This window comes from Crocodylus siamensis, chromosome 5 (assembly GCF_052110815.1).
Source record: "Crocodylus siamensis isolate JL-2025a chromosome 5, ASM5211081v1, whole genome shotgun sequence".
NCBI classification, from domain to species: domain Eukaryota; kingdom Metazoa; phylum Chordata; order Crocodylia; family Crocodylidae; genus Crocodylus; species Crocodylus siamensis.
Window position 1 is genome coordinate 121,339,414 of NC_143399.1, and position 26,115 is coordinate 121,365,528.

The 26,115-nt window shown below is 39.5% G+C and overlaps 1 protein-coding gene across 2 annotated transcripts in view; it reads left to right on the plus strand.

The window, feature by feature from the left end:
- Positions 1 to 22,747, plus strand: part of VPS41 (VPS41 subunit of HOPS complex) — a 160,037-nt gene extending 137,290 nt beyond the window's left edge. For both annotated transcript variants that reach the window (XM_090050094.1, XM_090050095.1), the window contains exons 25-29: positions 430 to 566; positions 13,105 to 13,204; positions 14,619 to 14,663; positions 19,711 to 19,790; positions 21,772 to 22,747. In XM_090050094.1, coding sequence (XP_089906220.1) covers positions 430 to 566; positions 13,105 to 13,204; positions 14,619 to 14,663; positions 19,711 to 19,790; positions 21,772 to 21,852 — 443 coding nt within the window. In that variant the 3' untranslated portion in view covers positions 21,853 to 22,747. The remainder of the gene's footprint in view (positions 1 to 429; positions 567 to 13,104; positions 13,205 to 14,618; positions 14,664 to 19,710; positions 19,791 to 21,771) is intronic.
- Positions 22,748 to 26,115: the final 3,368 nt, after the last annotated feature.

The window sequence follows — 26,115 nt, forward strand, 5'->3', positions numbered from 1 at the left end:
ATGTCTTAATATCTATCCTGTACTTGAAAAACAATTGTACTGAAACTTCAACTTTTTCTTCTATGTGATGAGGTTTCCTGAAACCTTCACGTTCTAAATTAAACTTCTAACTTAAATTGCATGCATGTAATACGTTGTTTTCTTTTGAGTTCTCGCACCAATCGATACTCTGGGATTTGCTTTCCAGAGTCTCAAAGACAATCTTTAAGAAGCAGTTAGTCATGTATGTCATTGTCTTTCCTTCTTGAAGAGAGATGTATACAAGTAAAGGTGGTTTCCTACAAAAAATGCATGAAAAAGGCTTAACATAGGCATTATGGCAATTCTGTCAAAATCAGGTGAATGTTGTGGGTTTTGTCAAAACACGTTTGAATCGGGTATCTTATTGGAAGTTAATTTTGCCATTTTTCTGCCTGTCTCTTTCTGCAGCTTTTATTACTGGCCTGTTAAACAACATTGGAACTCATGTTTACCCCATTCTTTTAATTCACCGTATTAAAGAAGGCATGGAGATTCCTAATTTGAGAGACTCACTGGTGAAAATTCTTCAGGATTACAACTTGCAGGTAACTTCCTTATTTTCTCTTTGCCTCAGTGATAATCATCCTCAGCACTTGTAGAACATTTTTGTTTTTGAACATTCTGCGAAGATAGCGGGCTAATCAAGAAGCAACAACTTGCTTTTGTATTTTAGACGTTTCTATTGCGACACTCCATGATCAAAACCCAGTTTCACTATTTGTGAAACCTTAATCAAGATTTTAGAAATGACAGTCAGGTCTTCTTCATAGTGAGCTTTTGTGGTTCCATGCAACTCTTATCTCTCTTCTATCTTCTCTACCAGTGGTCTCCAAACTTTTTTGATCGTGCACCCCTATCAGTAAAAAATTTTTGAGCACGCACTCCCAATATATGTATATTTATATAAATATAAATAGAAGTTGTAGTATTTTCTTCCCGTACCCCAATGGATCATCTTGCACACCCCACTTTGGAGACCACTGTTCTACACCCTGGCTAGAAAGTAGAATAGGAGGGACCCTAGGTTATTTTATGCAAACCTATGCCTATTTATTCATGTCTGTGAGATCTCCCTGTGCCAACTGTTCTATTTGTTCTGTCCCAGATGAGTCAGAGGGTTGTGAACTTAAAGGGGACTTCACTGGGTTACAGCACTTCACTATTATATGTGAAAAAATGTTTCAGTTGGTTTGCTTGGCTGCCAGTTTCCTGAAATTCGCTGCATAAAGAAATGTGCTACTTTGCTTGTGCTTTTGGGGGACAGAGTTCCAGATACGTTCCGATGTATGTGTAATACATACCTGAGCCTGACACTCAATTGATTTTTATTTGCTATGCATAATGGCCTAAAAAACCCCAGAAGGTCCCTGTCTACTACTGTGGGCACAGTAACGTTGTTTAAAGTAACAATAGAAGCAAATAGTGAAAAAACTGAATTCCCAATGGCATTTTGAAACCAAAACTGTGTCCTTTGAAAGTCATTGCTCCCACCTGCCTCTGCCCTATTCAGTCCTAAGCTTCTGAAAGGCAGGCCCTAGAAAGTTTAATGATCAGGAGTCCTTATTATTTCAAGCCAAAGATAGATAAATGCACTATAGGCACTCAGAAAAAAATTTCAGTTGCCTGTTGCATCAAAGGGGAACCAGTTTGAGCATACATTGACTACCATTAGGCCAGTATGGCATGGGGAGAGCCAGTCTTTTGAATAGGTGGATCATTATCATTTTAAAACTCTTTTGTTTAATAACATAGACTTTAAATAATGGCCATGTACACGCATTACATCTGTGCTGGGAGAGAGGCTTCTCTCCCAGCACAGAGAGACTATGTAGCCTTTCAAGTACTTCTTTGCAGGAAAAAAATGGCTGTTCTGCAACCAAATTCTTCCTTCAGCCAGGAAGTTATTGCCCCCTCCTGTGTGGGGAAAAGACCACCTAACCCCTTAACACTGGGCAGGGGCTCTTCTGTGGTGGGAAACCTCTTGGAGCCTGGAAGGGTTCCAGACATGGGAGAATGCATGTGCATTCCTGGTCCCTGGGCTTTAATTGCCATCCTTACTTCCCAGCTGGGTGGCAGAGGTAGGGATTGCAAAACCACAGGGCCTGGGAACCAGAGCCAGAGAAACTATCCCTGCTGGCTTTAAATGTCTCATATGCTGCCCAGCTGAGCAGTACTCACAACTTAAAAGCTGGGAAGCTAGGATCTGGCGTTTAGGGCTTGGTGTTGAGGAAGCTGTCTCCGGTCCTGTTTCTCTATGCCTCTGGCTGCATGCAAGGTGACTTAAAACCCAGAGGACAATACCCAGCCTGCCCCCTTCCTGATAGGGAAGAGGACAGGGTGTCCATTAACAGGGTCCCCTAAAGCTGGGGATGGCCCAGGGAGCAGCCCTCTAGTGTCCCCTGGCTGGAGAGCTCACCTGTGTAACTCTAGCCAGAGGCCTGAAATACATGTATGCTCAGCTCCGGGCCGTTTTTCTGCTGGTAAAAATTGTCATTTAAATTGTACAGAAATTCTTACAAGTTGAAATGAACACCTATCCATGGCCTATGATTTTCAGTACTCTGAGAGAGAATTTTAAGCTGTGAGTTTTTTGGCTCTTAGTTACACTTCCATTAAACATAAGCAGGATATGGTCTGTATATTAACATTTTGGTGTATTGAATAATTGTTTTTGATCTGTTGGGGTTTGTCCTGACTTTTTATATACAATTACCTTTTAAGGTAAATACTACACTGGATTCAACATTTATGTATTAATCTCTTTGCTGTCTGTGTATGTCTTTGGTCTCCACACTCCAGTTTTGTTGTTGTACCATTCTGTTCAAATCACAGTGGAACACTTTGGCATGTCCAATACAGCCAGCAGCATGAGATGCAGTTTGTAACTGCAGCTTAACATGCTATGGTTGTGGTGTGCTCTAAATCAAAGCTAATTTAAATGTTGCCTTTATTGGAACGGTTAGACGTGCTTAAAAAGCACAGTCAATGCCTGTTAATAGTAATGTGTCAGAACTTGGGTGCTACTTTGCCTTTAATCAGCTGTGGCTGTTGTAAGGAGTGTCATCAAAGTACATAGGAAGGAAAGCATTCCCAGGGGCAATGTTGCTAGTAAGTGGCTGTTGCTCTTACCAGAGGTTTCTGGAAACAGGCATAGCCTGCATACCTTTTTCACTTTACCTCCAGATGGGTTTTAAATAGCTATGTTTAGGATTGAAATAATCCATTACCTTCAAACTGATGTCTGAAATTTGTTGTTAGCAATGAAATGCTTTGCGTTTTATGTGAATTCATTTAAAACTAGATTTGGATAGCTCCATTATAATATTATAAAAGCCTTTGTCTGTCTGTCTGTCTGTCTGTCTGTAACGCTTTTATTCATACTCTGATTCGTTGTCTGAAACAACCAGTCAGAGTGCTCTAGCAATGTTCTGGACAGGAGGCAGTGGTGGCAGTACAGCAGAGCACCTCCATAATGGCGGGGCCAGAGCAGGGGATGGTGGGGTAAGGTCCCTCCCCATGCACCTGGGAGACAGCAGTGGGATGGGGTGGTGGGTGGCAGCACTCTGTCCCTGTGACCCCACCCCCATCATTCCTGATGGGCAGTTGGCTAGTATGATATAATATAATATGATCTATATTATAGACATACACATTCAGGTATATATAGATATCGATATATAGATATAACATTTTTAAATCCTTTCATTTTTATAAATTCCTCCTGCCCTTTTGGTATGATGCCCTCTGAAGTTTAGGGTCAAGCCAAGTGTTGTATAAATGTTGCATTTGACTGATTTATTTCTTTTGGAAAGAGGAGTTTATATCCAGCTCAGCCCTTTATCCTTCAATAAGGTAGAAAAATTGAATGTTATCCAGCTTACTGTGTGGCAGCAGAGAGCACGGACTGGGAACCTAACATGCTCTTCAGTACTTGAAGTTATGGTCTTTTTAATATATGGTATTTTAAGGGTTGGGTTTTGTTTGTTTGTTTGTTTTTTACTGCTCTTCAATGTGGCAGGACACCATATATACAAAGACTATGCTTTGAATTAAAGATATAGTTGATTTTGTTCATTGTTGGCGTTTGTAGTACAAATGTTGTAGTTTACTCTTCACTTACTGTAGTACTGATACAACTGGGGATCAGTTAATTTGGATTACTTTGTATAGCTAGACTATAATTTATCTTTTGCTTTTTGGCACTCAGACTACTAGTTTTACATTACCATCATTAAAAATCAATAAGGAAAAATAAGATGGTGTCATTAATCTTTCTGGAGCATGGACTTCATTTTTTCTGTGTCCTTTTCTGTTGTTCTGTTTCTTGTCCCCAAGCACTTTTGTAAACTGCCAATTCCCCACTCTTCCCCATGATTCATTTTCTTTAACCTCATTTTGACTTTCTCTTTCTGTCAACCAGTCTAGTCCACTCTTGCCCCGCAGTGCTTCAGGCACACTATGTAAATTTAATCCAGGGGTAGAACTGAACTGAACCAGTATATCAGTCCATATCGGATCGGCACCGATGCAAGGAAAACTGACATTATCAACAATCAGCTTTTTTTTGGCCAGTGTACCTGATTAATGTCACCAAGAAATGCTGCATGCATGCACACAGCTGCAGCCTGCACATGGCCAGGAATACAGCTGGGCAGCATGGAGAGCAGCATCTGGCTAGTAAGTCTGTGGGGGGAGGGATAAGGGAGGAGGGGGCCGGTTGAGGGCCTCCCTGTCGGGGAACGAGTGGGGTAGGGGCAGGCACTGCCTGGGTGGGGCAGGGCGCAGGGTGGACCCACAGGTAGCTTGTCCGGGGTGGGTGGGGAAGGGAGGCAGCAGAAACGCTAGGAGGGGAGGCTGTGAGGGGGTTACAGCGAATGTTGAGGTGACTGTAGCCCACCCCATAGCCCCCCTGCCAATGCTGCCATTGTCCCCACCTGCCCCAACCCCCGCTTGCCCCAAGTGCAGCCCCAGCCCAGCCATTGCAGACCCTGGCCCCCAGCCCACCCTCGCCCCACGCACAAATCCAGGGATCATACGCCCCTCCCCCCCAGGGGTGCATGCAGCAGCTGAGAGCTTCCCTCTCCATCCCTACCACCTCTGTGCCTCTTGGATGAGCCACCTGCAAGTTCGCACTACATCTTGTCCCACCCCAGCTGGGCAGCACCTGCCTCTGCCCCTGCCCCACCACATGCCTGCCTACTCCTTCCCTCGCTGTGAGGACCTCAATTTGCGCCCTTCCCGCCATGTCCTCTCCCTCCCACAGACTCACAAGCTGGATGCTGCTCTCCAAGCTGCCAGGCTGCATATCAGGAATCAGATTGGTATCAGCAAAACGGCTGGTTAATAATCAGCCTGCAACGTCCGCCAAAAAATATTTATTGGTGCATCCCTAATAGTTGGAACACTTCAGAGGAGCAAAAAGCCCAGGTATAGGGACAACCTGAGAGATTCTCTACCTTACTGATGCCACCATCAGCATCATCTAGTTATATTTTTACCCATCTTTATGCCACCAGGAATCCTTGCAATTCTAGGTAATACATTCATTGTTTAATGTGTATTTAGTGGTTAGTACTTCACTAGTTACACAAAACACTATGCACTTATATATGTCTGAGACAGATGTTTCTGTGCTTAACTCATCCTCACCTGCAAAAGTTTATTCCTTGTTCTCCAGCACTGTACGTTCCTCTTCTTTTCTTTTACAAACCTTGTACATTTTTTTAATATTCTGAACTTTAGATTTTATGCAACTGTGCATATTTGTTACTGTTGCTTGACTAAGCAAAACGTTGCCTTGTACTAGTCACTGATTAAAAACAAAAGTGGCAATAAAATAAACTACCCTATTCTGTTAGAAAAACTGAAATGGAACATTTGTGAAGTTTTCCCTTTTTTTTGTTTTCCAGTCTACCCAAATACTGGAACAAGAGATTATCTATCTCTGTTTTGGAAGAAGCTCACTAGATTTGAAAATGTGTGCGTTTAGAAAACTTTCTCCACCTTCCCATATAGCCCATATTCAAGGAAACCACTTAACGCTGAGCTTAAAGTTAAACATTCAGTTAAGTCTGATCTTGAAGAGGAATGGACTTAAGCATTTCCTTAAGTACGTCCTTGAATCAAGGCCGAAGAATTATGATACCACTTTTCCCTCAGTATCATATTATGTTTCCTCAAACTTCAGTTGTATAAAGAATGCATTAAAGCATTTCAGTTGTTAGTGATGCTGATTAATATAGAATAGTGACAGTGATCTGGGGTCTCGCTGTGTTCAGTTACTAATCCAGTGATTGAAACCCATCTCAAAACAATGCCGGTTCCTCAAGGTGAAGGACAAGCTAGAGTTACCCATATTTTATCAAAGTTATTAAATGTAATAAAATGTCCTCTAAAGCCGCAACTTTAACGTTCTGGTATTTTATATATACCTCCTTGAATCTAACTCTTCAATGAGATGAATATTAAATCATAAATAATATTGACTCCTGATGATTTCATTTTAATTTATATAGCTATAAAATTGTTCATTCTCTTAAAAATTGGTCTACTCATGCATCAAAAGTGACACATGCCTAGGAGCAGTGTTTATTTAAGAGAGGATAAATCACTATTCTGCTGTGGGCATTTTTAGCATAATTAAATCACAATCAAATCTCTGACAGGCACACCAAGTTACACTGAGCTTTTTATAACAAAGCAGTAATTTACTGCTTTAATTCCTGCTTTATTTTCAAATGTGTTGAAACCTTGAGTCCTTGTTTGAAGACAGAAAGCCAAAACCACACTTTAAACACTGTACATAAAATAATGTTGACAGCATACCTTAAAAACTAATTACTGTACTTACTTGCATCATAAGAGTATTTCCTTGTCAACCAGCCGTTGGCATTTATTATTATATTGCTGCAACCTTTCAATTCCATTAAAATAGAAGTATAAAGTGTTCTTCTGTAGAATGAAGTATTTAATACAACTAAAACCTTAGGCATATTATCAATTTCCAGATGGAAACTTTGCTAAGATGTGCAGCTACTATAAAGGTAAAATAACTTATTAATTAAAACAAGCTCTTTGAAAGCTAGGTCATTTGCATTTATAATTACTGTTTGAATAGCATCAAACACTAAGAGTACAGAAATGTGCCTGACTAACCTTAAGCCTTCCCCTCTAACAGTGTATCTTGAGCCAAAATCCTCAGACTGCTCCATTTCCTCCTTAACATTAAAGGCAATGGGAGCTGGAAGAACTATAATCCCTGAAAATAAAGCCTCTTATTTTGTTGTCTACGTGTAATTTTAGAGCTTAACTTTTTAAGCACTTGCACCTATAGACTTTGGCCTATATTTCTGGGGTCAGTTACTTAGAATGTACAGTAAGTGTGGTCATACTTAATTAATGTTCACACATTTTGAATGCTTTGGATGATGAAGTAAGTACAAAGCATTAGGTCTTGCACTCAAGTGTATACTGTTTTTAACGATACTGATTTACTCAGGGCCCTGGCACATATTATACATAAAAGACCTTATTAACCAGTTAATCGCATCTTAAGTTGTTACTTGACCACACAATAAAGCAGTTAATGGCACAATAAAACAAGGAACAAACCACAAAGTTATTACACAAACAGATGCCTAATAACTTTGTGGTTGGTTCCTATCTCATCATTAGTTGAACATGTGGCCAGGCTGGGCTCCCACCCCTGAAGGGCATCCCCATGGCTGGGAGGCCTGTCATCTGGCAGGGCTCCCAGCCACAAGAGCTTACTACTTGCTGCTTGGCCCGGTTCAGCCGTGGGGTCTCCCAGCTATGAGAGTTTGCTACTTGCTGGTGCAAGGGGAGCCTGGGAGCATGATCTCAGGTTCCTCCTGCACTGGCAGTAAGGCATGATGGGATCTGGTGCTCAATCCTGTAACCACACCTTCAGCATGTGGCATGGCAAGAAGTGCTATTATGGGGATCAGGCATCAGATCCCAAAGTGTCTTTACTTACATGTCTGCTAAGGGCCGTAGAAATACAAACTCCCTCATACAAGTTCAAGATTTCCTGCTGGGAAAATAAGACATCTACTGTTATAATTACTGAAGATTTTAAACTATCCTTTAACCAAAACTTTTTGCCAGTAAAGCTGTTGTATAGATCGGGTCAAAGTCACCATTTCTAAACTACTATAAGTATCATTAAAGCCACTCCTATTTTTTAAAAAATGAAACAGTTGCTGTTGAATATGATAAAAATATATATTTATGTCTAATAACATTCCCTGACATTTACCCTACTAACTTTCAAAGTATTTAATTTGATATTTTTTTATATCCAGAAACTTTGCATTTTACTTTTAAGTTCCATGCGTCTGTGAGTATATGAACCAAGGAAGGTGGAATGATTCATATGAATGTCACGTGACCCTATGCCTGTATTAATGTAAAAACGAAGACTAAGGCTTAAAATAGAAGCCCTGTGGTCAGTGTCCAGATGCTCAGTGTAAAAGAATGTATCTTCCTCCTGTCATAAGCAGCGTTTTGTTACAGTAGAGAAGACCAGTCAAAAAATCTCTTTATTTGTACATTTACATTTATAGTTGTAAACATATCCCTTTTTCCACACTGGTAAAATAGCTCTTTGGCTTTAGTAAATGACATAGCATTTTGTACTGCAAGACTGCATGCAATTTTGATTGACCTCCCCCTCAATTTTTTTTTTTGTTCTCCAGTCCCACACGGAAGATGCAAAAGACTCTACTCCTCTAAGCTTCTTTCCTTATTTTTATAAAATATTTTATTTTTAGTTTATTTTCAGATGTCATTTTACAAGCTAGCCATTTTACTGGAAAGCTGATTTTTTTTTTTTTCTTTTTCCTTACGGACTCTATTAACTGAACTCTGACTGATCTAATCAAAATATTCAGCATCTTCTGCCACCCATGACAAACCACCCATAATTTTCTTGCTAAATATGATATAAAAATCTTCTGATATATGCTCTTTGTCCAACCACTAGGGATTTTTATCACAAGAGCGACAGCCAACAGTAGCACCTGTGAGAGCAGTGTCTAAATGAGATGTTTTTATTTGTTGCCCTTTTGTACTAGATATTTTGGGAACCTTTGGTTTTTCAGTTTTATTTTAAAAGATTGCAAATTTGGCCTTTGATTTGGCAGAGTACTTGCACACGCTCAGTGATTTTTGTGGGATTCATATGTGTTCTCAATATTAACCAAATACTTGAAATGCTTTTCTGACTAGAGATGGATTTAAAGCTATGATCACGTATTTTGCTGACTCATGACTTTACTGATTAAATTGAAGCATCTGTGGCTGGCAATTGAATTAACCAGTAGTACCTTCTCAAATGCAACATAACATAATTGAAACAAAAGGTGAAATTGTTCCATTTCAATATAAATGACTTTGTTTCTGAGGCTTTTCTTAAATTGGGTAAAAGGCACTGTATCAGTTTTATCACTTTTCCCCCACTCTTTCCTTCTCCTATTTTTTCCACTTTCAATCGCATCTTTCTCTAGGGGGAAAAAAGTTGGGTTGCATGATGCATTTTCTGCAGAGAAATAATCTTTTGGCTCTATTTCATCCCTAAAGAGAATGGGATTCTGCTACACTTAGGGCTTTGTAGACCTATTCCCTTTTACTTTGGGCTAGTTCAGCCTAATTTTGGCTTATAGAACCTGTCTTTATCTTAGCCTTTTAGTGCCGAGTGGTCCATTCAAGCACGTTCTTTTTTTCCCCCCTCCACTCCCCACTGCTTTTCTTTTCTATGTGTAGCTATTAAATTTAGCCAGCTCATCTTTGAACTCCCTGCACCCCTCTCAGAAGAAATCTGAGCTCTAATGTAGCTCCTCTGCAGTGTGATTTTTTTTTTCTTTTTCTTATAATGGTAGCTGCCTAATCTGTTCAGTTATTAGCAGAATAAAGTTTGACCTGATATGAAAACTCTTAACATAGCTTATATGGTGAAGGTGAGATTATTATTTTTTTTATTTCTTATCTATTTTTCACTATTATTTTGCCTCCACCGTTTTTATTTTGTTTTAAAGATTCCAGTTAGTCATGTATGGGTTTCCTAAAGTCCAAAAGTATAAAAGCTTCTCGATTTGTAACACTATTATACATTCTGCATTTTTAGATCTAGAACTCCCTTTTTTTGTTTCCTGCAGATAAATTAATAGTTCAACTTGGTTTTGGTATGTAAGCAAATACAGTTTTCAGTACTCATGGTTAGCAGTGAGAACACACTACATATAGTGATGAAGATAGGGTAACTAATTTGCACATCTGAAATATAAGTAATAAATCCCTATGCTAGAGCTCAAATACATAGAACATTTTAAATGAGGCAGTTCTATACATGTGCAAATTCATGTCCATCAGCTAATCCTTTATAAAGCCTCAAGTCACTTTTTATAAGCTGATGCAATTATTCTATGGTTAAATTTGCCTTCTTCTGGAGTCCTTGGGTGAGATAAATGCAAAGGAAAAATCCACAGGTCAGAATCATCAAGATCTCTTTAGAATAAGAGAGAGAAAAATGTTGCTCTGTAAATTGCAATGCTTTGTGTAACTAGATTCAGCTCATTTTGAACCATCAGAAAGATTTGTGTTTTATCTAATATTAAATAATACAGCTATCACTTGGGGAGGGGGGTCCAGTTTCACAGGGGTTTTTTCTTTATAGATATTTTTCATGCATTTCAGAGATGCAGCTGACTAATTTTTTGGGGCAGTCCAAAAGAATGAATCCGCAGCCTGTGAGAGGGAGGCTTGTGTTCACTGTTCACTTAGCTGTGAAATCAAGCTGCTGTGATACACTTTCAGTTAGCTGTACAGCTGAAAATGGTCCAGTACAATATGTTTGTGCATCTCTGCAGTACAGTCAAAAGGGACAATTGTTCCCTTAACACATTTCATCTGTAAGATTGTTATACTTGAAATTGTGACCGATAGTTCTCTTTGGAAAGCGCATGGAGGTTAATTATTCTAAACCTTCCATACAGAATAGAGAAAAGGGAACTTGGGAGTTATTTAGGTTTGTCATATTTGCATAAACATGCTTCACATTGTAGAAATTGAAATGCCCTTTTTCTTGCAGTAATATGTAATTCTGTATAATTCAAGACCCATTGATTCCAGGCCTGGAATTACTATTATTGCCAGACAATAATGTGCATCTAATGAAATGCATTAGAAAATAAGTGGGACTTCTACTAAGAAATAATGGTAAAACTTTTATTATTTTCTGGAAATTCAGTACTACTGTTTAAATAACATGTCGGTGGAAAACAAATTTGAACTAAAATAAGAGCTAAAGGATTCTTGTTAGTGTTGGGAATGCATGTTGCTTGTAATAAATTAATAAATGCCTTTTTGAGGGGGACCTGGAAGGAAATGTGGGGACTTGTATCCTCTTTTTCCCTTTACTTTTTTACCTAGCATTTGATAAAAGTACAGGTTGGGTAGAGTGAGGGGAAGTGTTCATGAAAGGAGAGAGATTGCCTCTGGATGTACTCTGAAGGATCTAAGAGACTGGAAGTGGTGAGGCACTACAGGAAAATTCCTCTGTCCCATTTTTTTGTGGAGGTAGAGCCACAGGAGAGAGCTAATTGTGAGAAAACTACTGCTTGTATAGTAATGTGTACACAAAGGATCTTATGAGAAAAGAACATCTTGGAAAAAGGTTTGGTGATGAAGTGCTTTGTGGTGAAATTTCTATTAGTATTATCCATGTGACTAATCAGGAATACAGTATGTATGGCTATATAGTAACTGGTTCTTTGAAACTATCTTATCCACAACCTGTCATCTTATACTAATACAAGCCCTAGTCTCATGGGATTCTGTAGTGTTGAGGTTACTGAAAGATGACTAAGGCCCCCTACTACTTATGTCCTTTTGAAGGAGTGAGTATTGGGATATTCTAGAGCACAGGTGTGACCCATGAGCACTGCTAGCCAAACACTGCTGTCCTCAGACATGGGACATGCACACTAAAAATGGTGCTCAGGTAGATGACGCATCTGAAGAATCAGTTACCTCTCTCTGCTACATTCATTCACTTATTGATTGTTTGCATAACCTACTTTGCAGATTATATTAGATGCCTAAGCAGAGTTCTTTTGTCCAAGGTTGACTATCAGCATGTTGTCCAGAGATAGAATTGTTTACCAGAAAAGAAAATCAATAGTCATCCCAAGTGCAAAGACAAAATATGTAATTTCCTCTCATTTCATATTTTATTAAAGTTTCAGAGAAGTTAGATGCCCAAACATTAGTAGAGCTGATCAGAGTTTTTGAACATCAAGGCGTAAGGATGGGTTGGTTAGAAAATAGCATTTTAAACTTTAGAAATAAATTGGCTCACTTTTCATGAAATTTCTGTAAACCTCTTTTATCAACATTTTATTGAAAACATTCTCATAATAAGTTATCAAGATTTTCAACTTACTGACCAGATCATTGCAATGAAAGACCTTTTTGTGTTACAAGACACTGGATCTGACCTTCTAAAATCAGAAACTTGGCTGTTTTTTGTTTGGAACTAGTTTTTGAATATTTTATCCTTTTTTCTCTACTCTGTCTGATAGTGAAGTGTTTCTTGTGCTAGTGATTTAAAATTAAATACTCTAATTACCTGTTGATCATGAATGACTTTAGAAGTATGTTTCCAAAATAACCTTTTCTGGATCATTATACATAAGCAAAGTCATTGTTTGTATTGATTTAAGAGTGGTTTTGACATTTGGTACAAGGCTGCCTAAATTTTGGCCTCTTCATGAATCATAACTTTCCATCTAGTTTGGTTATGGTTACAAAAGTGTGCTTCCTTGGATATTACTGGAGAATATCGCCTACTCCTATTTAAGTTCAGCAGTTTTGGAAGCCTTGCAAATGAAGATGCTGAGAATGCTTCAGATCTTGATATGATATTTGCGATAAGCAAGGCATTTGCTACATTAAGCTTTAAGAATGCCCTCATGATGTTTGTCCGGACATAATGGACTTTTTCTCTATCTCAGTATATAAAGGTTTACGTAATAACTCTTATAGTTGTTTTCTTTTGTGTGTTAGATTTTGCTGCGTGAAGGGTGCAAGAAGATACTTGTGGCTGATTCTCTTTCTCTGTTGAAGAAAATGCATCGTACTCAAATGAAAGGAGTCCTTGTGGATGGTGAGGACAAATGAAATATTAAAAATTTAAAGCTGTGTGCTTTATATGCTGATCATAGGTAGCCAACAAAGGGTTCCAGTGAAAGTTTACCAAAGGCCCAGATATCACATGTGACTTGAAAACATGGAGTAGAATGCAGCCAACCCTCTTTTTTAATGGAGAAATAATGACTCTGGTTAGTACAGGTCCCAGCCTCTACTGTTTTATCTTGACTTGAGTAGTTTCTGCTCAGATTATGATGTAAAACATTGCATCTTGGGTTCTGTAACCTTCAAGGGGTGCAAACTGCTGTACATGCCTACACAAGTGTTCAGTTAATCGAAACATTAACCAAGGAATTGTAATACAACTTTTAGAGAGAGAGAAACGTATTTTAAAATGCCAATGAAGAGAATGAGGGGGAAAGTAATTCTAAGTTTAGAAAGTTAGAAAAGATATAGACTGAAGAGCAGAGTTTCTGATACAGGCAGTCCTTGGACTTATGACACCAATTGGTTCCTGAAAACCACATCTTAAGTCGAAATGTTGTACCTCAGAACCAATTTTCTCATAAGAAACAATATTATAAATGGGGGATTGGTTCCTGAACCAATGCCCGATACCCTGTTTTCACCCAAAATACCCCAGAATTTTGTACTCAATCAATTATAGATGAGTAATGTGGCTACATTTAATGTATTTATATTGTAAATAGCAATCATATTAATTTGGAAGGACTTCTTTGAGGTCACTTTGCTGGACTTTTTGAAGGGCTCTTGGTTGGACTTTTTGAAGGGCTCTTGGTTGGACTTTTTGAAGGGCTCTTGGCTGGACTCTTCTCAGGAGTCTTGGCTGCAGGTTTTTCTGGAGTCTTGTCTGGTTTCTTAAAGAAAGTATCCAATAAAGTTTGGACAGATGTTCTCCAGGGAGATGTGTGACACAGCGAACTTGTTTGCTGGCATGGCATGGCATCGAATCAAGCGTTGTAAAGTCGAAACTGACATCAGAAACTTGAAACAATGTCAATTCATAAATGTTGTAAGTGCAAAACATTGTAACTCAATGTTGAGGGTCAAGGACTGCCTGTACATGTATGGGTACATGAATAATGATGCATATGTACAGTTTCAGAACAATGCATGTGAAACAGCAACCATTCTTTTGCTCTTTCACAGCTCTTTTTGTGTCTTCTGATCTGTCAGTTTAGGTTCTTAAATTGTCCATTCACTACAGAATCTGAGTGAATGTCTTCTTAATAACCTCTGCTGTTTCTATTACATCAATAATAGATTGCATAGAGTATTTCAAATGATTTCTCAGAGTAGCATGGAGCATTAGGTCCTGGAGGTACTTTTCCATAGTTATTTCTGTTGCAGAAGTAATAAACATAACCTTTGTTGTCTTTCAACTTTTTAAATATTTTTTTTTCTTTCAGAGGAGAACATCTGTGAATCATGCCTCTCACCTATACTTCCTTCAGGTAGGACATTTGATGAGGAAAAAGAAATCAAAAGCTTACTGTTTGTGGAGTAAATCTCTTGGCTAAGTCTTTGGTTATCCCTCAATATGAGGATGATATCTGCCAGGGTGGGGGACAGATTATTGGTGAGTTTTAAGATGGCTGAAGAGTCCAATCTGTGCTCTGCAAGTTTTTTTCCACAGATGTGACAGGTGGTACCATGGGAGGTACACAGCTATTTGCCAGGATGTTGTGCACTTTCTTGCCTCCTCTTTCATTTCTCAGCTTCCTGAGCAAGACGGTTTTCTTTGAAGTATGTTGTAGGTTGATATATGGTGCAGCGCAGTTGAGACCTGTTACAAACTGGGAAGTCCTGACTGGTAAGGTTAATGCCAACCTTACTAAGGTAGACAAGGTTCTTTGAGTAAATCTGATACCTTTTATTAGACCAACTCAAATAATTGGAAAAAAATTTCTTAGCAAGCTTTTAGATTTAAAAACCCTTCATCAGGCTGGTGAAGCATCTGCAGTTGGTGTGTGTTCCTCCTGGGTGGAATGAATAGTAAAGAAACTGGAGGCTGGTGTTCATGCAAGAAAGCCAGTCAGTGAAGATGTAAATAGAGGAGTCAGTGGGTGAGAAACAGGCTTGGGGGGGGGTGTAGGGGAGGGAAGGGGAGTGATAGGGAATGAATGTAGCTGGTAAATAGTGGAGAGGTACCTGGGGACTCAGATGTCAGGTGTCATAAATCCAATGTCTCTATTTAGTCCATGATTTTTTATATCCAGGAGGTTGTTGAAGTGAAATTCATAGGTTCATCTGTGAAAAGTGTTCTGTAAATTTTCTTTAAGGATTAGAACTGAGAGATTGGAGAGAGGGTGATTTTCTTCTGAGAAATGTGCCCCCACTGGTAATTGGGTATTTTTGTCTTTAACAGATTTCTGGTGTGCATTTATTCTGGCACGCAACTGTTGTTTGGTCTCTCCTACCTATTTTCCATCAGAGCATTTGGTGCAGTGGATGAGCTGTATTACATTTCTAGATGTGCAGCTGTAAGGTACAGGAATGCTGATGTTTCTGTTGTGGGGTGTAGTAATTGTAATAGTATCCCACAACAGCCTGACAAAGGGTTTTCAAACCCGAAAGCTTGCCAAGAGAATTTTTTCCAATTATTTGAGTTGGCCTAATAAAAGATATCCGATTTACCTTGTAGAACCTTGTTTGCCTATGTCCTTAGAACAACACAGCTACAACCTACACCCTTCTTAAGGTATGCTTTCAGGGTGTCCTTGTAGTGCTTCTCCTGTCCTCCACGGTCCTCTTACCATGACTGAGTTGAAAGAAGAGGATTTACTTTGGGAGACGAGTGTTGGCCATCCACACACAGTGGCCAGCCCAGCAGGGTTGGTGTTTCATGATCTGTGACTCAGTGCTGGTTATGTTAGCTGCAGGGAGAATGTTTGCATTGGTGCAGTGGTCTTCCCATCTACACCACACTGTAGACCAGGATCTTAGTTTCCATCTGCAAATCCTGATCAGTAAAGACATGGCAAAGCAGCTTTCTTAAAATGATATGTTCTATTTCTATATCAAGACTGACTGACTGGGAAAGGTAGCTGCCAAGATATGGGAAATGCTTGATGTTTTCCAGGGGTTCTCCACCAATGATAATTGGGGAGGGGGGAAGCAGGGGCAGCAGCTTGTGCTGGGATAGGCTGATAAAGCATCTTGGTCTTCCCAATATTAATGGACAGTCCCAGGCTATGATAGGCACCTGAAAAAAGGTCAAGAGTGGACTGCAGATTGGTCTCAGTGTGTGTGAGGATAACGGTCATCAGTGTACTGAAGGTCAGTGATGCCAGTCTTGGTAACTTTTGTTTTGCTGTGAAGGTGCCTCAGGTTGAAAAGCTGGTCATCAATTTAATACTTAACCCCAATTCTGGGAGGAAGAAGGTCATGAATGAGAATCAAAATCTCAGCCAGCTAGATGGAAAAAAGTGTTGGGATGGTGTCACAGCCCTGCTTGACACCAGTACAGATTGTAAATGGGTCTGTCTCTCATCCATTGCAAAGGACTGTGGTGCTCATCCCATCATGGAGTAGCCTGAGGATGCTGATGAACTTCAGTGGACAACAAAACCTAGCCAGTATCTTCCATAAGGTTTCACAATTGATGGAGTTGAAGGCCTTGGTTAGATCAATGCATGTCATAAACAGCTCCTAGTGTTGCTCTCTACAGCTTCTCCTGGACCTGTTGTGCAACAAAAATTATGTCAGTGGTACCACACAATGGTCTAAAGCCACACTAGGATTCTGGAAGGACATGTCTGACAAGGGGGAGGAGGCGATTCAGAAGGGTACAAGTAAGAATCTTCCCAGGAATGGAGAGGAGGGCAGTGCCTCAGTAGTTTCCACATACTGGCTTGTCCCCTTCCTTGAAGATGGTCACAATGTTGCCATTCTTTAAGTCAGGTGGAGCTTCCTCATCAACCCATATATTGAAGAGAAGTTGGTGAAGTTTTTTGCACTAGTGCTGTTCCATTGACTTTGAAAACCTTTGCAGGAATGCCTTCTGGTCTGGCACCTTATTCTTGGTCTAAGTGATGGCATGCTCCTTGAAAAATCAGGGATCAGCGAGAGATTCTAATATTTGGGGTTGAGGGATGGCCTCAATGGTGGCAGTTGAGACCTCATTTACGGCAGTTGAGTAGAATCTTGAAATGCTCCTTCCAGCATTGTTTGATGGATACGCTATCAGTGAGAATGGTGGAACCATCCTGGGATTGCAAGGGAGTTGGGCCACTGAAACGTGGCCCACGTAAGGCTTTTATTGCTTGAAGGAAGCTTCTCATGACGTATAGATCATCAAAACTCTGGATCTCCATAGCCTTCACTTGCCACCACTGATTCTTGATGTTCTGTGGCCTTCTCTGAACTACAGCTTTAAGTCGGTGGTAAGCCTTTCAATTTTGCTGATTGGAGGGTTCATTTTGCCAACTGCAGAATGTGGTTCTTCTTATTGTTCATGGAATTAAACCTCTTGGCTAAGTACAGACAGTCAAAAAGCCCAGAGCTGAATTGATTCAATGTTCTCGTGTTAGTCTAAGCTGCATAGATTGAACTGATAAGCAAGTGAACAGACTTTCACTTTTGATTCTGGAAATAGTCACATGCCTGCAGTGGCCCAACCAGAAGTCTGAGGGCACTAGAGCACACTTCCCTGCTCAGCTCCAGCAGACAACTTGGGCCAAGGCTAGCCTGCCAACCCTGCAAAGGGAGGTTTGTCAGGGAGGTGCATCCTGAGATGCTGGGGAACTGTGAAGTAACTTGCATCTGGAGGGGATCTGGGACAGAAGTTCAATAAACTGATTTAACCTAAATCAGTGCAGTCAGATACTACATCCATCCAGGTTTATCTTAAACTGATTTTGGCCATTTTGAAAGCTGTTTATGTGCACTGAAGGCCTGCTACAAATTTGAACTGGTTTCCCATCACTTATACTGGCTTACATGTAATTTCTGTCCCTAGCCCTTATCTGAACTTCTGAAAACATTTGGCTTTTCAGTCAATACTATGACATCTAAAGCAACTTATGCACTCTTAGCAATTAGCCCTAAAATAGAAATTTTAAAATATATTACTTTATAAAGATGTATGGTAATGGATAGTGTACATAGTTGTGATATGGGAGGTGTGTTTTTTATTTTTCTTTGGGGTTGTTTTTGTTTGTTTGTTAAATTTTTCCGGAGGGTAAAAATGTTATAGCTTAAACCGTACAGTATCTGTTGGCCTGCTATCCACAAATGGGAATACTTATGCCTAATAGGTAGATGAGATGATTTTCTCTGTGGTAGAAAAAATGAGCTATGGAGCACAGTGATGTCATTAGAAGAAGCAAAGCACTTTTAATTCAGTTTTAGTTTTCATCTTTTTGCTAAATTAATGTGCTTTAGAAGAATTGAGCGTGGAATGTTTTCGTCAGCCTACAGGCAAGAATCATGCCAGAACTTTGCTGTGCTGCCTGCCACCAAAGCCTTGTCCTACACTTTAGTGGTGATAGAAAATCTACCAGAGAAGGATAACTCCGTGACATTGGTTTACTTGGTTTTTCCTCCCTATCCTGGGTGACAGAGATGATGATACTCTGTGAGAAGTGAGATGGTCCGGGTGATATGCATAGGCTTATGATTTGCACATGTTTAGACCAGTATTCTAAGGTCCACCCCATGGCTCGTCTGTGCTCCCCTCAGGCCACACCCAGGAGTTCCTCTGTGAAGCCTGCCCCATCCAGTTGCTTCTGCTCCATATCTACCAACCCAGAAATGAGGTGATTCAGCTGCCTTACAGTGATCCTGAGCACATGTCCAGCTAAGGTCTCCTAACCTTGGGCATTTATACACATACCTTTTAGTTCTTGGACATGCCGGAGATCTGCTGCTTTGGAGTGTACTTGATTAATAGAGCCTGCTCCACACGGGAGCTGATGCGCTTTACGCCACTTGCAGTTGTATAAGTGGCAAAATGTGTGTCAATGCAGAGAAAATGGCAGCAGTTTGCTTTTCAACTGAAGCACCTCCAACGTGCTTTAGTGCAAAAGTGGACCACCACCATTTTCTTTGTGCTGATGAGTGTTTCACTGCTTATACAACTGCAAGCAACACAGTGCCAGGTGCTTTTCAAAGCGCCCAGAGTGGCAGCACTTACATGTGTGCAAATGCCTCTTGTTCTCAAAAGTAACTGCACTATTTTAGATGAAAATGCCTAAAAAATCAGGATTAGGCAGACCTCTGGCTTTGAAAACTTGAGTCTAAACAGACTGACCAGATAGCTTTAAGCATTGAGACAAAAGGGTATTGTAAGTATATTGGGCAGCAGTAACTAAGTGGCACTACTTGCACCACCTATTGATCTGTAATTTTTTTTTAAATGAATTGATCTGAAAGTGACTACCTAAAACATATGTATAATAGAGCACATCAGTAGCTTTTGCATGGGTAACATATATTATAAGCTGTCAAGTCTGTTTCACTGTCCTTTTTATAACGTATTTCTTTGCTTCCCATTTACAGATGCATCCAAATCCTTCAGTGTGGTGGTTTTCCACTGCAGACATATGTTTCACAAAGATTGCCTCCCTGTACCTAACACAGTAAGCAACCAACTTAATCTCTGTATCACCTTTGTCAAAGACAAAAGGACAAATGATTTACTGTTCCCATCTGCAGAGAAGGGCATAGGTTTATCAGGTTTTATAACGTGATTATAGTAATTATTCCTGACTCTATCTCAGTGTGTGTTTCAGAGAGCAGTAGTTAATCCAAACCAAAATAGACACAATTTAAAATAAAAATTTATGCTCTTGGACAAGAGAAATATTTTGGCTTTCTGTAATCTGAATATGAAATGCATCTAAAAGGTTTGAAATGAATGAGGTCCATTTATATTTGATGAAACCTTTCCATTACAGCTTCAAGCTTAAAACATGATTTAATTACTTAAGTGCCATAAAAATAATTTCTTGAGCAAGTTGTATGCATTGATTATTGACCTGGAAAAGAAAAATCTTATTTTCAGTTAATGACTATTTTAATCACTTTATTTGTTTTTAAGGGGGGGGGGTTTGCTGAGGTTATTTTCCTTTGCTAGAGTAATCATATTTTGTTTGTAAAGCAGAAACACAAAAATAACTTCTGTGCATAATTGGGTTAGAATTTAGAAATAAAAGCATCAGAGCAAGCACAGCAACTGGAAATGAAGTTTTCCAACTCTGTGTGTTTCCCTGGAAAGCAAAGCTGTTGTCTAAAGCAGCAGTTCTCAACCTTTTCTACCTTAAGTCTCACCAACTATTTTGTCAAAAAATCCTGGTCCCACCATGATAAAAACAAAACCCCGCTTTTTTTCTAAGAAATGTATTTTTAAGTTTACATATTTTCATATTATATTAATCGTTAATGGAAATTTTCAAATGAGTTGAAGTCCCACCTACTCAACCTTTGGCTGAGAAACAGAGGTCTAGAGAAGTATTCCCTCTTGATGAATAACATGGTAAAGTTAATGTAGCAAATGAACTAAGGTTATGAACGGATATATATTTTAGCCACTTCAAAAGGAGAGCGTAAGCTGCAGCTTGGGACTGTGCATTGTCTATTATGTCTTCATGATCCTGCAGTAATACAAGGTAGTTAAATCATCCTAACTTTGACCCCAAATGAAGGAGGGTTGGAGTGGTTTTGCTACATTTGTATCACTACAGAATCTCATGCAAATGTAAGAGTTTCATCATAACACCCCTATCAGTAGGATGCCCATACATCCCGGTTTGGCTAGGAAAGTCCTGGATTTCATAGGTCACTCCTGGTCAGTTGGTTAAAATTTAAATAGAAGTCCCAGAATTAGAGGTGTAGGGCAGCATGGTGTGCCAGCCAGCTCCACCTCCCTGCTGGACTGTACCCACACCCCTGCCTGCTGGCCTTTGTTGCTGCACTGGTGACATGAGCAGGGGCAGTGTCCTGGGTGTCCCAGATTTGCTTAGGATCATCCTACGTATCAGTATCCTTTGATATTGATAAAATTGTTTTGTCAGTCTGTACCCAACGTATTTTTGTATTCACGCGCTGCATACTGTTTGTTTAAATGGCATACATTTTTTACTAGAGTAGTCCCAGAATAAGATCTTACATTTTTCCTCTTTAGAAAATAATTGTTTGTTGGCAGTTTGATCACATGTACTTGCCGGCTGTATTTATTGTGACTAGTAAATTGCCAACATGTATTTATTCACTCAAAGAGCTGGTCTAAAATTATGATCTTGTCCATTTAGGGGTTTTAGTAAAAAATTGACTGATAAAAACTTATGTAGGATTCTCTACTGCTTTTAATGCTTCTTGGCTTAGCTTTTAGACTTTGGAATTTCAGCTACATGGCTTTTAGTCAGTGTTGTAATAGGCTTTTTTTAATGCATAGACACAGTGGGACATTGTGGAGGAAAATTTAACTTGCATATAAAGAATCAAAGAAGTAAAATCATGAGTTCATTGCATTACCCTTCTGAAATTCTAATTTGGGTAAATAATTTTCAGATGGATTTCTGCAAAATGTCATAACTGAAGATACATTTTTTTTATTTGCAGGCTTTCCCAGTCCAGTTCTGCAACATCTGCAGCGCTAAGCACAGAGGACCAGGCAGCGCAATCTTGGAGATGAAAAAATAGCATTGTCCATCCTCTCAAGCATGTCTGTGATGATGTGGAATGCCACTGATGTTGTTGTTGTTCAAAGACTTGTATATATTCCCAAGTAGGATTTAAAACAAATTTCTATAAATTACCCTCACACTGAACATTTTTCTGTCTGTAGCCGGAAAGAAAATGGCAAAAGGAATACATCTTTGTTACAATAATATGAGGCCAAATTGAGACCAGTATTAGACACTTGCATGTAAATATGAATGCAGCTTATTATACTACCCAGTTCCAGGTTCAGTAAGCTACTTCAAGTATATGAGTTGCTTCTAAACCTGTGAGTAATCTATTTTTTTCAGTGGGAATCTTTAAGTATCTTGCTGACTTCAGCCCTAAATTAGTAAATGTAACCATAAATGTCAGTTGTGAGACTGACTATATGGTTTTATCCATCTTGCTAGAAACTGGTTATTTTATCAGTTACACACGTGACCTTTACGTGTGTATCAGCTTCTTTAGGGTTACTTCAATCAGTTAAGCAAATCCTGAAACTTTTTTTTTTAAAGTTCTCAGTGTGTTGTTCTTTTACTCTGAAGTATAGTTACAGTGTTTGTCATTAGTTGTTCCAACAGAGAGAAAACACCTGGGATTTGAATATTATGTTTTCAAGATTAACTTGTGAGGTAATGATCCAAAAGAAAGAAAGTATGAAGAATGTAATCTTAGGTCAGCAAAAATGCAGTAATTTTTCTTTCTTCCAATGTTTTTATTTTCATTTACCCAATGGAAATTAGTCTTCAAAATACTTCCTGGAAAAATAAGTCTTATTTTTCTTTGATAAAACTATGAATAAAAGTTCCCTCTCTAATGAAAGCTATATTTTCAGATAATTTCTTTAGGATTTGAAGTTTTAAGGTGGTAAATGCATTGTCCTGAGTCAAACTATGATTAAGTGATGCCTTATAATTGTTGATACTGTAGCCTCAGTTTAGTTCAACTTCTCTATATTATATGTACAATACAGGCTGTATATGCAATGTCTGTGAGCTCTTGTGCTCACTCTTGCAGGTATACTCCTTTCCCTTTGTAAGTGAGAGAAGGCTGGCTTCCCGGGTAACATAAATTGGCTTTTCTCCATTGATATCAATAGAATGATACCAGCTTACATCAGCTGGCAACCTGGCCTAAAGCACCAAGCAAACCCAGGGCTTGATTCTTTGTCATCCTTCTGTTTATGAATTAATCCTCAGTTTGCCTTTGTTACTTCTGGTGGTGGTAGTAAAGCTGCATATCACAGCTATAGATATGTATAGTTAATATTGGCAATAAAACTGTTGCATTAGAAATATTATATATTGTATTATTTTAAAAAGTAAGTAATAGAAATGAGCCCATAAGTGTACAGAGTGAAATTACTTTTCTCAGATGAGGTCTGTGCATTGCTGAAACTCTCTAAATAGGATCTTCATGACACATGAAGGTTGAATTTGATCTGAAGTGACTATAATCTAGTAATTTTAAAGTGTACTGCTAAACAATGGCGAGCACACATAATTAAGTACATGCCTTGCATCTTCCTGCTCTTGTACACTTTATTACAGTTCCTTTTGATTCACCTGGTGAATTTGTTTGCTCTTTATCACATCATTTCAGCTATTATATGGCCATCAAGAAAGTGGTGCCATTTTTGTTGTTTCCTAGCTTTCTGCAGTATTTGCTGAGAAAGTATGCTTAACGTGCCAGAGTTCTTTGCTTTTTAAAATTTCCTAACTCACAGAAACTTAGGGACCATTTTCTTTGTTCACATACAATTGCACCATGTGGGGTTATAAAGCTGAGAATTTATTTGTAAGTTACAGCAAAGAAGCTATTTGTTTACTTCATTTTGGCCTTGAATTCCCTGAAGCATAATAGTGTTCAGTGACTTAATTTGCTAGTCTGCCAGCGCTGGAGATCATGCTTGCGTTGTGTGCTTGCACATACTGTACATTATGCAAGTAATTTGAAATCCCTGCATTACTATCTAATCAAAATAGTCTCTGCATCCAAAATGCCTTTCATTTTTTGGCTGCAGGGACTACCCTTTTCATGTTATTGAATTCTAAATGTGGTAATCTTGAGTCAGTAAAAATGTGCAGTAGCTCTAGTTTTAAAATCTTTTCTTTTTTCCTTCTGAAAAACTTTTAAATCATAGGGCATGTCCCAGGTTAATTTCTAATATATTCAGTCACTCCAGTGCTTTTCTTTTGAAGATCGCATTTGAACTTAGAAGCAGCTGCAAAAAGTTACATAACATTTCAGCAGAGAATAGAGTAGCATTTAGAGAAGTTCCACTGAAACTGGGGAAGCTGTCAATCCACTTACCGAAGTGCCTGCAATTCCTACTTCTAGTGAATGTAAACTAGCAGCTACAAACTGTGCACAGAGATTGCCATTGTAGAGCATTGTACTTAGCCCATCACTTCTTCAGCGGTAGTTAGTGCTAGAAATATGGAAAATCTGGTAATGGACCCAGTAGTATGCTATGGATTTAGGTTGAGATGGCTCACCTTGCCGTATCCAAGCAGACTGACCAAGTAAATGCTTGCTACTTTTCTCAGTCCCTTTGTTTTATCACTGTACTTTGAGAGTCCCTACAACTGTTCATTTGTACAATGATTTAGAGGCTTGATCATCTTGTCATTCCAATATGGACAGTGCCCTGTGAAATCAGTATTTGGAGCCCTGAGTGAAATCCTGGTATGAAGGGTGTTGTAACAAAGTCAGTCTGCCCCCTTAAGACCTGTGAGTCTGGAGCCAGCCAACCCTGTTGTGAGGCTGAGCCCATTAAGGACAAAGCATGGGCTTGGTAGAGTGGCTTGTCAGACCCAGCTGGAGAGGCCTGAGGAGTCCTATAAAGGCTAAGAGAGCTCAGTGGAAGAACAGAGGTGCAGGACCCAGGTTTGCTCTTTCAGCAGACCCTGGAGGGCTTTGAAGCGAAGATGGTTTATAGAAGGCCTGGGGAGATGCTGCTAGGAAGCCCCTGAGTTGAGGGTAAAGTAGCTTTCAATTGTTTTATTTTGGGATTAGCCAAAGTGCAGCAATAAATGGTGCCCTGAACAGGCTCTGACTTTAGTATCTGAGTCCTCCTAATCTGGGGAGCCGGCCCTAGAGCACACCCAGGTTTTCCCTGAATGTTAATGGGGGCAGGATTTGGGAACTTCAAAGTGTTGTCTGTCCTGAAAAGTGACAGTAGGACATTTGGAGGCTATTATTATCTTGTGCTTTGGAAAAAACAGGTCTTTTAGCTGCTTTATAAGGAGGAGGGAGCTCTGGAGTCTGCATCAGCTGTTACCATCTGCCTATCACATCTGCATGAGCCTGTAGCAATGCAAGTGAGCTAAGTTGCCCTAATTTCAACTCTGAATGAAGCAAAATTAAAACTGGAACATTTTGCTTCACTCATATTGCTGCAGACAGAGCCCCCCACCTAGAGGTGTGCAGGGCCTGGGACATATCAGCCTGTGTGGGGGCGAGCAGCCAGAGCAGAGCTGGTGGCTGTCAGCAGCAGTGGCACATGGCGGCTGTGGAAGGGCCTGGGGTGGTCACTCCGATTGCCCCCAGGACCGCCCTGGCTGCAGAATCATGCAGATGTACAGTCACATCAAAAGAGCCATATCAGATATGGCTACAACACTTGCATCTGTCTCTACTCTTCGTTTCTCCATTATCCTGTGTGCCCATGCCATCAGATGAAAAAGCTGTATTAGCTAGTTTAAGAGCCTTGAACTCTACAGGGATCTTCCTTTCCCACACATTACTCGAGAAAAATGTAGAAGTGCCCCCTGGTTAGCCGTGTGCTGCTCCATCTACTTCACCCTTGGTGGTATCTATCTGCTGTACAATGATGTCTTCAGTGTTGTGCACAGCTGTTTAGCATTTGGTTACCAGTTCTGTTGGCAAGGAATAGAAGGCAGCTCAAGTAAATAGTTGCTTTAGATCACTGAGTTCAGCAGCTATGACTAAATATTCACAAGGAAAGCAAAGAACATTTTCATTTTTACAGAGTCAGTGCAGGTGCGATGAAAATCTCGTGGTGGCCATTTGGATGAAGCACACAGTTATATTATTTTCTGACTAATTTACAAGTTAGAAAAACAAATAAAGACAATAAAAATGCAAAGAATGACACTTGTATGACAAGTGTAACAAACAGAATTAATATATGACTTCACCACCACATCTAGTCATAAATTTGGGGGTATAAATGGAGCAAGACTATCAATATTTATGCACATTTTATGGTCTTTTCTA